The 12131-nt window shown below is 43.0% G+C and overlaps 1 protein-coding gene across 9 annotated transcripts in view; it reads left to right on the forward strand.

Moving 5' to 3' along the window:
- The window catches only part of LOC108880247 (septin-9), a 135350-nt gene that overhangs the window by 18822 nt on the left and 104397 nt on the right, over positions 1-12131 (forward strand). For 2 of the 9 annotated variants that reach the window (XM_018671711.2, XM_051073733.1), the window contains exon 1: positions 3888-4219. The exons of 4 other annotated variants lie outside the window; for them this stretch is intronic. In XM_018671711.2, coding sequence (XP_018527227.1) covers positions 4165-4219 — 55 coding nt within the window. In that variant the 5' untranslated portion in view covers positions 3888-4164. Of the gene's footprint in view, positions 1-3887; positions 4220-4299; positions 4413-11485; positions 11715-12131 lie in introns of those variants that run through there. 3 more of the 9 variants (XM_051073737.1, XM_051073736.1, XM_018671718.2) reach the window with 3 other exon arrangements.

Here is a 12131-nt window from a genome sequence, read left to right on the forward strand (position 1 = left end):
TGACTCATGGATGAGCTGCCTGCATCACAGCCAACAAAGCTTTTGTTGTTTTAGGATGAACTCAGCAGGAAGCTGGGGTTTCCTCTGTAGCTGGTACTGATAATCTTTAAATAACAATGACTGTCTAAACCTGACATGATCTGAAACAAAACACTGATCGTCTTTCACGATACAAAACAGCCATGCGCTTGTTACTTCCTGTAACACTGAATTTTCAGCAGATATAATCTAACTAAACTTCTTCACAATTACCTAATTTTTTTCTGTCTTTTAAATCACATCCTGAAAACCTATTTTTATAAACTTGTTATCCATAGAGATTCTCAGTTTCTTTATATCGACACAGGTATTGATTAAGTTGCATGTATTGCCCTCCTTTATTTCCACCACCTGTTCCCTGTCTGGTGTTAAAATCTGAATTAAATCCTTAGGAATATTCATGACTATTGATTTAAGTGGTAAATCAACCAATGACTGACTTACCATTACATTATTATTCATGTTCGACAGCATCTATAAAAATAAGGTTGTTTTTATTATTATACAAAGTTGTAGTTGACACATCTGTAGTTGTGGAGAAAACAGCGCAGGTATATCCACGCATCTCATTGCCCAGTCTAGGTTTGGATACCAGTGAAACATTTCTTGGAGCCTCATCTCAGATTCCAGAGATCTCAGAATGTCTGTCGACTGGCATAGACCGGGCTGCAGGGGAATGGATAAGGCTGGCGCCGAGGCATGAGGATCCGTTGGTCCTTGTGTGTGTGTGTGTGCGTGTGTGCGCGTGGTGATCGACCGCTGACATTCGCAAACCCCGTTGTTGCCCTGGCATTGCCCTAGCAACTGCCACGCCGGCCTGGCATCCGTTTATAGAAGCTATATCCTCCTCTCCTCCTACTCTGCTCCTCTCATTTTTCAGGTCTTAGCAGGGCAGGACTCACACTAGAGGGGTGGTGGCGGTAGTGGTCTGGGTTTCTTTAAGCATTGGGCGGCTGTCTCTGTCTCTCTTCATTTGTATGCTGCAGGGCAACATAACACCAGCAGCTGCCTATTCAAATACAATACAATAATTTGCAGAAAATGCGAGGCCCCAGTAGATTCATTATCTGCTTTAGATGGGCGTTATCACTTTTTACAACAATTATACACTATTGCCAGAACTCATTTTCATACAGTCACACAGGTAGCATGTCTATCTCCTCATTCTTGGATGATTAATATGTATGTTTACTGTAAGGCCTGGTGTATAACTCCTTTATCTCACAGGTCATCATCAGCGATCAAACAGATACTCTGATATGTGGAATCAACATGACCCTGTATAACTGTTAATAGTCATCTACACATCTAAGTCAGTGCATACTGTATCCAAGGCATATGTTATTGCTAATGCAGATTAAAACAGTCTTCTTGTGGCGTTGCTTACACTGAATGTGAGTGCGTGATCGCTATGGTATGAATGAAGTTCTTTACAGATCAGGGCAACAAGCATTCTAGTCTTCTCCCAGTGTGACAGTTGTTACAGCAGATTGGATTAGCACTGTCTGGGCTTGTTGAGGCTTGCAAGGATATGCAGTGGAAGGAAGTGTGCTTTTCTGTGTGCATGTAAGTGTGTGTGTTTCAGTGATATGGTTGGGTGTTGGGTTGAGTGCATGCATGTGTTGCTTGCCTCAGTGTGTGCAAGTTCATATGTTTGCATGCATCTGCTGTGCACATATTTGTCATCCCTGTGTATGTGGGTATATGTGTGTACATGCAGCTTAGCATGTGTGTGTGTGTGTGTGTGTCTCAAAGCTGGAGGAATCTGACACACTGTGTGGGATGAGGGTGTGTCTGGAGCAGGATTCTCCCCATGTCTCCATCTTTATCTTTTTCCAGATCACGTTACCGTATGCCAGGGACACTACAACCACTAACACTGTTGCCCGTAGCGACAGGTTTTATTTATAGGTGCAACGCTGACCTCTGCTGGAGGAAGTGGCACAGTGTCAGATATTGTGGGGTTCATACTTAAAGTAAATTTACTTCAACTATGCTCTTACGCCATAGCTGTTTGTATATTTGCATGGGGCAGTGGGTAAGTATGAAGATTGCCCTTAGACTTTTGAGGGAGGGATTATAAATCTCTGCTGCCTTCATGCACACTGAACTGTGCTCTCAACCTACACCATGATGTTCTCACCTGGGGGACAAAGAAAAAGACACCTTGCCTTCAAAGGGTAACAAACAGTCATACCAAAAGTTATCCCCAGCACCTGTCCTGGACTTTAAAAATTCCAGGCACAGGTCCGGTTTTCATGTTAGCCCAAAATATTTATTGACGATTAATGTGTTTTCTCACACATATTGTGGGCTACATACTTTGCATGGTTCACTGGCTGTGGAAATGTGGTGTAAGATTAATCTCAGATTGTGCATTTTGGTACAGTAAATCCACATATTTGTTTTTAAATCTGCTTGTTAGTGTGTGTTTGCGCACTCACACACATCTGTGTTTATGATCGGTAAACTTGCCTAAATCAACAGAAAAAAGGGCAAACTTTGATTCCAGTGTAAGCAACAAATTGGCGGTGAGCTTGCCAGACATGCAAGGTTTTGGTCCCAAAAACTTTGTGATAAATCACACATGGGACAACAGCTATTATGGAATTTTTCTGTCACTTTGCAGCCGGAATGATTTATTAGTGCTTAAATTCAAATCATTTTCCATATCTAACTACTTTCTATCATCTATCCAAACACATTTTTATTTCGTGTGTCGTCTAATTTTTGCCTCATGTGTTGTTGTCTCACAGGGCTGTCCTTATTTTGAAAGCATTATATCTTTGCTGTTTGAAAAGAGAGTTATGAGCCTTGTGAGAAGAGAGTCTACTTACATAAACACACACACACTAGTGCTTATTGTCTAGTCACTAATAAATGACTCATTGTGGTGCAGAGGCCAGTAGCAGTGTTTTTTTTTTTCTTTGCCATTGGCCTGTAGTTGATAAAGTATGAATATGCTTCAGGGCAACTCCTCACTGGGTAATTCGGGTTTTCAAACAGGGTGAGAACTGAAGTAACTGCTGCAGGTTAAGATGTCAGTTTTTTATGTTTTGGTCGGAATTGTTTTAGAAGCAGGACAACAGTGCAGCAAACAAGTTGTGAATGTGCTCGGCTGTACCTTCCTGGCATGCATTCATTGGACAAATACGCACACACAGATACAGACATCCCCCAACTACCAACGCCCCTGTCCACCCTTCCCCCTCCGCCCCCACACACAGGGGCTCATTCACATGGTCATTAAGTCATTAGGCTACTTATTTATTGATGTTTGCCTCCAGAGCGACCGAGCAGGTCAGACAATCTGCTAACTGCCTGTGTGAGCATGTCCTGACCATATTAGTCCATAGTGTGATTCTGTTTCTACTCTGGATTTCTTTTTCTATCTACTGTAACTTTTCACTCCATCTGCTGTAGGATAAGATTGACTGGTGTCGTCTCCGGTTTTCTGTGTGGCAATACACGCGTGCGATTTATGTGCTTACAGGATGCTGATGTTGGCATATTTAACAGAGTAAGGCCTTATAAAATCTCAGAAATAAGCTTTCTGTGTGTTTCATCAGTTTTTCAGAGTTTGTCAGTCATGTGATCGGGCCCACAGGAAACACGTTTGAATTTTAGCATGCATATAATTTGACCGATCCAGTCAAAAATGAGAGCTTTCATAGAAAGGAGCCAGTCTGAGAGGACGGCTGCAGAAGGGGAGGGAGGTATGGAGGGAAGGGAGGGAGAATGGGGGAGGGGGGGGGGGGGGGGCAAGCTGGAGGGAGAGAGGGAGGAGAGAGGAGGGAGGGCGGGTGGGGGGTTGTCATCGCTCGCTCATTCCAAGCTCTGGAAGTTGAGAAGGAGGAGAAGAGAAAAATAAGTTGCTGCTCTGAGAAAAGGAGAGGAGAGATAGGGAGAGAGGGTTTGGATCAGTGAAGCTGCTCAACTCTTGTGTGTTTCTCTTTTTTTTCCTTCCCTCCCCTCCTCTCTCTCTTGCACGGGCTCCTAATTTGGGATTTGTTTAAAAGCGGGACTGCGCCTCAGGAAGACTTTTCCTTGCTTGGGGAAAGGGAACCCTGCTCCCTCTTCTCTGGCATAACACACATACACCCACACACACACTTGCTCCCCAAAATGTCTGATTTCACTGTCAACGCTCACTTGGAGGGGATCATATCAGACTTTGAAGGTTAGTTTCTCTCTCTCTCTCTCTCTCTTCCTTGCGTTCTGCTGCTCCACTGCTTTTCTTCTTCTTGTCACTCTCTGGAGCGAGGCACTTTTCAACCCTGCCATGAGGACACTATAGATAGTTTCCACATGTTTGATTGGAACTGAGCGGATCTGGAAAAGAATGAAGTGTGAAGAGTTCGTTGACGTCTGTGGTGAGCTGTGGTGTTTTGGAAGTGAAATCATGCGTAAAATGTTGCTTTTTACGGCTCTTTAACTTTTGTTGAGATGCATGCGTATGTGTTTTTGTTATGGTTGTCATGTATGTGCTGTATCTGAGGCTAAGAAGAAAGTGTGCAACTGATTTAGCCTCTTTTTAGAGCAACCTCCATCATAGAGAGGCCATATGAGTATGTTTGTATACTGTGTGCTGAGAGCTCAGGAGAAGCTGTGAGGGGAACACCTGGCCCCCCCCTCCCCCCTCTCTGTCCCTTCTTCTTCTCTTCCCTTTTCATCTCTCTGCCCCTGGCCCACAGATTCCCCCTGTCATCCCTCTCCTCCCACGCCTCTTCCTCCTCCTCCACGTCCTCGTCCCGTGGCTGCGCTTCCCCTTTTCCTCTCTCAGCAGCTCGTCCATCCTCGGGCCCTTCTCCCCTCGGCCTAGCTGCTGCTGCTGGTGGTGGTGTGTGTGTGGGTGGGTGGGTGTTGGTTGACAGGCTGACACCTCTCCCCCTTACCTGTCTGTCTATCTGACTATCCGTCTCCTGTCTCTCACAAACACATAGCCATTAGGAACGCATCCACACTTGTCCGGAGAGGCTCCTCTGTCAACACCAGTTTGCTTGTGGTATGTGAATATGGTGAATCTCTCTGCCTCCCTCTCTCCCCCCTGTCTTTTAGTCTTTAAACCGCTGGCTTACGCGGTGCAACAGAGCAGAAAGATAAGTGGCATTCAGAAAAGAGAGGCATCAGGGGCGAAGAAGTGCGCTTCAAGCATGTGGCTGAGAGTCACGCTTTTAGACGTCCCCCGCTCATGTGTAACACCAGCATAATGGGCTACTGTTGTGATAGTCAATGGTGTGTGTTGCCACTGGTTGGGCTGAGTGTGTGGTAATACCTTTGTGTCACCACCATGCACCATAATGTATGGCCCTGAGTGAGTACTTAATAACGCAGATGCAGCAGGGGCGTGAGTCCTACAGCAGACAGAAATTAAGGCTGAAAAGTAAATAATTACTCATCTTACTGTAAGACAGCAGCACATTTCAAATCAATAATTCCACTTTAACTACATTAAATATTGTGTTCAACTACTTTTACCAAGGCAAATGTCTCAGAGCGTGCTGCAGTCGCAACCTTCACTCATGTTAAAATGGTGACAGTTAAGATGCCACATTGCATTACATGCCACTTTTTTTCAGTATGTCACATGACATCCCAGTAAAATTTACTCCGAGACATCCTCCAATGTCTTGAAGTTTACTTTTTAGTTAACTATGACAGCTAATCTTAAAACAAGGCTGTGTCACTTTTGAAAGAAGAAATAAGAAATACTTCCTCTTGTGAATGAAAAGCTGAGTTTAGAAACAACCAAACCTTTTCTCAATACAACACACCCAGGGACTTTGCTGCTACAGCCTTACTTGGTCTGGTATGACCTGTAGCTCGAGGTGGCTAATGTTAGCAAACTTTAGATGGACATTGCTGTACAGTGGATATTAAACTGACTTGATTTCTCTTTTCTGCTTGAGGAATTAAGCACAGTGTTTGTTTTGACTTGGTAGTATAAAAATAACACAAATTCTGGGTCAAAGCCTGTGAAATGATTAAAGCACTCTTTACACAGTGTATATCTATATGGTAAATCTGTGAGTGGAAAAAAGGAAAGAGCAAGTTTTTTGTCCGGCAGTGAGTGTATCTGCCATGTCACCATCGTTGGACAGCGGGTGTGATTCACTCTGTCATGCTGTTGGCTGATGACGCCTGTGAGAAGCAGAGAGAGAGAGAGAAGACAGAAGACAGGATTTTCTTGCCTGTGAGGCTGATGACCTCAGCTGTGACCTCAGCCTCACAAACACACAGATCATTGACCGAGCCACTGGGCCTTCCGCTGAACAGAGCGAACACACACGCCCACACAGTTTCATACAGCATCATTTTGTGCTGCTCCTTCAAAGAGATCCTTTCTCTACTCACTTTTGCAAGCAGCCCCTTGTGTTTCCTTCTAAAGTAAAAAAATAGCAATATTAATGAGGGATCGCAGACAGTCTTAAGTAGTTTCATGACCCAAAAATGGGCCTGATGTCTGGCTTATAGTGATTCCTGTTCAAGCCTCAAGTCTCTCCTCTCTTAGTTGATCTCTTTCCCTCTCTTTCTCTCTGTATCTCTAAGCTGCTTGTTAAGGGCATTCACTGGTCCGGTGAGAGGAAATTCCACTGAAGCAGATTTCTGTGGTGGGTGAAAATGTCGGGGTAGGCAGTGGAGGAGTGGATCTGAGCACAGCCGGGCCTCTTTTTTACAGATGTGCTCGGGGCCTGGGCCTGCATGGCACTTACTAACCAATGACTGTAACAAATGTTTTGACAGTCAGTGATGAGATAAACCTAATTTAATCATCAGGTATGGAAGGTATTTAAAGTCACAGAGCACCTTTCTGGCCCCAGTGCAGAGCGGCTATTGGTTTGTCATTTTTCTCAAGCACTTTTTAATTATTCTAATTTCTAAAAAGGCCACATTAAACATTTTTCCAGTTAGAAGTTGTCATTCCAGGTTGTGACCAGATTGCTGGCGTACTTAATGCTCTTTAGTCATATGCAGAGCAGTTTTAACAATCTCTTTTTTCAAATTAGGAAACCCACCTTATTTTGCAGGACAGAACTCCCTAATGGTGACGACGAGGGATCATGGTAGCAACTCAAATGCCTTTCAAAATGAAAACTGTTATTATAAACCAACTACCACTTAGCTGTGGCTTTGGATTTTTTCAGGAACTCTGTGAAGTCAGTGGTGCTCTGTAACACGTAATGCACTAAAACTGTGTTACTGAGGATCATTGGTAAACTATAAGTATTTCTGTGTCAAAGAACAGAAGCATGGGGTTAATGTGCTATTGATTTTAACCGTTAAGTCTTGGTCTTGTGACAAAACGCCACAAGGAGCCTGACTGACAGAGAGGGAGGAAGTGTCCTCCGACAGAAGCTGGTGATAACCATGCTCAAGAGTCTCCATCCTTATCATCATTATCTATACTCACCAGCTAGGTCAGGTTTCCTGCTAATGACGCCAACAGCATCGGTGCTGCAGGGAAGCACCAAGGGTATCTCTGAGGTACAGCGAACACAGCAGGTCTTTGTTAGGCTTTAATGTCTCTCCTTGCTGTTTTTTCTCCCTGTTGGACACGTGGAACGAAACCTGCACCAATGCCAACCTGAGGCAAGACCCCAGAGTTATCAACAGGCTCCATGCTACGGCTAAAAACAACTAGGCTGTGATGAAAGATTTTCTTTTGTACATTGAGTAGAAAGTGTTTTTTGTTTCTGCAGGGAATGGAAAGTGTGTTTGACATCTGTAATAGACACCTCCAGGAAAGAGAACTGGGCTTTAAGACTATTTAAGGGCCAAATGCTCTTCTGCCAGCTGGTCCAAAGCACATTTTGACATGCAGAGCCTATTTAGGCTACTGTGGTAAACTGCAGAGCCTTTTTTCAGAGAGATGAGGGTGAGTGACTTCAGTTGTGAGTGCTCAACTGGCTACATTTTTATATTTTGCTGTAAAATATAAAATTTGAATCCTTGTGATCTCAGTTCTGGTTGTTTTAGTGACAACCCATGGTTACCACGGGAACAGCAAGTGTGGTTTAATACCACAGCGAACACTTAATGAGCAGTTTAACAGAAGAATAACTGGTGTATCCACAGTTTTCTGGATGCTTTTTTGATGATTAATTGTGGCTAGTGTTATAATAAAAGCCACCCTTTGTCAGTCGAGAATCAGCGACAGTAGGAAATCTTGGGTTCACATTAGCAGTAAGTTAATACAGCTCTGATATGGCCATGGGCAAATGGACAATAAAGAGTGAAGCTGACTGTACTGAGACACTAACACTGTATTCGTGTTTACTAACTCACAGTCTTCCCTTTCTTCCTTACCTGTTACCTGTAGATCAATAGAATAGTGTGAAACCATTGCTGTGCATATGCACCCCTTTGTGTGCACACAAGACAAAGAAAATGTGGTGTGACTAAGTAAAAAACTGCCCCATAATGCCATCAGAGGTCAAAAACTCCACAAAATACCTTTAGTGTCAGTAAAGCTATTACCTTTGATGGCTGATTGTGATGATAGTCACAGTTTTGAGATTATATTCTTAGCTCTTGGAAGCCAATTTAGTTTAATTAGCAGTTTGTCAAGATTCCTGTGTAATCTGTGGTAATTCCCAGTTTCCCTCAACAGCTGACCCATCCAGCTCATCTACTGTCATGCTCAGAGAGGCACAGAGAATGTCTATGTGGTGCTCATACAGTATATGCTACACTGGAGAACAAAGTAGCAACATCATGTGATTTTTCTGGCAGTTTAACCGTGTTTCACTACATGGATTCACCCCATATCTGACAGTGTGAGTGTTAGTTGAAAAACATCATGCTTGGCTGCAATGTCTTCCTTATTTGGCGGGTTCAGTCTGCTCGAAAGTTTACGGTATATCGTTTAGAATGGAGACCAAGATTAATGGGGTTCAAAAATCTTCAAAGCAGAATTGCCTCAATTCCAGGTCAAATGAGAGGTAAAGGGAACGGAGAGAGCCAGAGACAGAGAGAACCAAGGTTAACATTTGGTTCACATCGGTGCTCATTAGTATTATCTCAGCTTGGCTTGAAGGTCTGTGATCACTGCTATCACCTCAGAGCAGCAGCAGCAGCGCACAGCAACTGTGCACACATCAAAACAGTTTTGGTGTTGAAATTGCACACAAACACACACACAGCTATGAACATCCAGCCAGCAGAGCCACACACACACACACACATACACACACAGATATAGAGTATTGTATGCAGTCATTCATAAAAATACAAGCACACAGACAGTCACTGAACCATACACAGAGGCAAGTGATAGTGCCATCTTGTGTCACATAAATACACAAAGACCTCCTCATTCTAGTAGTGTCGTTAACAGAGGCAGAGAGTTTGGCTCCAACCAGGGAAGACCGGGCTTGTTTGCTTTACTCTACAGCGGTGTTTAAACACACACACTTACAGAGAGCGAGAGAGAGATAGAAACATCATTGACGGGGGCCTCTGTCTCCAGTGTGTCTGTGAGGACTTCACTGTGTCACCACAGAGCAGGCACACACCACACAGTTAGCACAATTCTAGGAAAATGGGTCATTATATAAGAATCACAGTCAAATAGAGTTTAAGTGCTCTGTGGCGCTTTGAATATGCCTTTGCCTCTCACTTTCACAGCTCAAGCTTGCCATTAAAAGCGGAGCATCACACATCCATGAACAGCGCAAGTAATTTCCATTGAAGGCATGTGTGCTTCATTTCCTGTCCTTACTGGCAAGAAACTCTTAGATGTTTCAAGCCTTTACTCATGCATCCAATGAATTTTACATATAACGTCATTGTGACTGGTGTGTCATTCCTTTGCTTACGTATTTCTTACACTTAAAGAAGAACAGAGCACACTGACAATCTTGTCTTCCAAGGAAATTTCAAGGCCAGTTTTTCTCAAATTAAATTACATTATTCCATTTGAGCAACACAAAGAGCTTATTGTCAGAGACACTTGAAACGATCTGTGATGGTGGAGATGTATGTTAATGCATATAAGCAGAGTTTGAATCAAAGTCACAAGTTTTTGTCAGACTCTCTCTTCTTTTCCTGTCATTCTCAATGGTGTAATGAAGACGTGCCAAAATTGCCACATACAGTAAACACACAGGAATGTGTTTTCCTGGTAGTTTATATTCCAGAGGATTTACTGAGGATGATGGCGAATCATCCCCAAAACATTTGCACAATACACCAGAGTTTAAAGGGGTAGTTATAGGTTATTTGTGTAACATGCTTAGTTGTGGGCTTTAAAGGTGCTGGTAGGTGAAATTTCTTACCTTTGTACACAGCCAGGCTAGCAGTTACGCCCTGTTTCCAGCTTTTATGCTAAGCTTAGCTAACCAGCTAGTGACCCCAGCTAGATTTTTTGCATACAGACATCACAGTGGTATCAATATTCTTACAGCATGAAGGAAATGTATAATCATCCTTTAAAGTGGCACTGCTGATTTTGTGGATGGAACATGTAATATACAGAAATATTGAATATTTTGTGTTAAGGCACTAAGGCACTGAACATTCAAGCAATGTGGGAGTATGTTGCAGATATACAAGGATGCATTGACCATTAGTGTACTTAATCATTCAAGGGACATACAGGAGGTTGTGCTCAAATGATCAGCACTGGAGAACCCTGCACATTTGTGTAGGGATTGTTGACTTGGGGTGGGTTTGCTGATCTGTCGTTCAAACTTGTCATTAATTGCTGCCCTGTGTTTGCCATAATCACACTGAAGGTGAGAAAAAGTTTACAGCAAGAGATCCAATGTTTTCTATAATGAACGTATGACAAAGGGAAATCAGAAAGATTAATGTTACTGATACAGATGCCCACTTTAACTGGTATTCCACATTGAGAACCATCTGCTTCTAAGCACAACCTCTTATATCAGACACAAAAACCCACTGAAACAAATCAAGGATGTGAAAACACAGACTTCCAGGAAGAGGGTCTTCTCCCATGCTGGTGCTTGGCTTGTCAGCCTTGAAGCAGGCCAGAAGTTGGAGCAGGCGTGGGTGTTTATCTGGGACAGGGGCTGTGTTGCTCCAGGACTTGTAGCTGCACATCTAACATGGAGCTAACCATGGCCTGAGAAGAAGCATTTATCAAACAATTACAACGAAAACTAATGGCTGGTGGTGAAATATGGGCATTCAACTTATTTGGAAGGAGAGGTATGGTTAGTGTGGAGGAAAAAAATACATAAATCTTTTCAAAATCTGTTTCAAATTTAATCTTTTCTTTTAACTTTTCAAGAGTGTGAACGAACCACATACAAACTCAAATATGAAGGATAAAAAAATAAAATAAAAACACAAGCTACAATAGCGTCATTTAACCCAGCACGTGAAATACAGTAATTGAGTGGTCACGTGACGCACTAGCGCACTCACGAGGCGTGGTCATTCCACTCATGTCACGTCAACAGGTGTGCAACATTTTCGGGTAACGTCAGATATCAAGAAAAAGAAGGAGAACATGTCGGTGTAATTTCATCAAGTTTATAGCTTGAGGATTGAATAAGTTTATTCTCCTCGGTCAGTGGCACATGCCTGTATTTCCCCGACCATATAATTAAATTCTACTAAGTGAGAATAAAGGAATATTCTTTCAACAAGCGGATTAGAAATTACGAACGCCATGCTATCGGGCTACGTGAAGCGAGTTAAATCCGGTAAGATTAGCATGTTCAGTGGGTTTTATTTCTTTCGGGCGGTTTATCGGTTACAGCAATGTGTCAGATTATGTCAGCTGCAGCTTTTCACCGGCACAGTGTGCCAAAGTGTGTGTGATGCTCATTGTGGTAAAATTTGCATGTCGTTGCCAAGCGGTTGAACCTGTCCTGGCTGTCAGTTGTAACGGAGCCATGCTAACATTTCACTTGTTATTGCTACCGGTTTTGGTGCTGACCGCTTCTCGTCTTCAGTTGTGTTTGCCTCTACACAACAAACAAACAGTAAACAATTTAAAACGTATATATTTGACTTCTCTGCAGAAACCTAGACACCTGGTTTGGGTTGGGATGCTGCAACCACAGACTGAAAGAGTTTTTATCTCACTTGTTCACCAAAGATCTCTAGTAATTTTGCTG

This window comes from Lates calcarifer, linkage group LG11 (genome assembly GCF_001640805.2).
Source record: "Lates calcarifer isolate ASB-BC8 linkage group LG11, TLL_Latcal_v3, whole genome shotgun sequence".
Taxonomy (NCBI): Eukaryota; Metazoa; Chordata; class Actinopteri; family Centropomidae; genus Lates; species Lates calcarifer.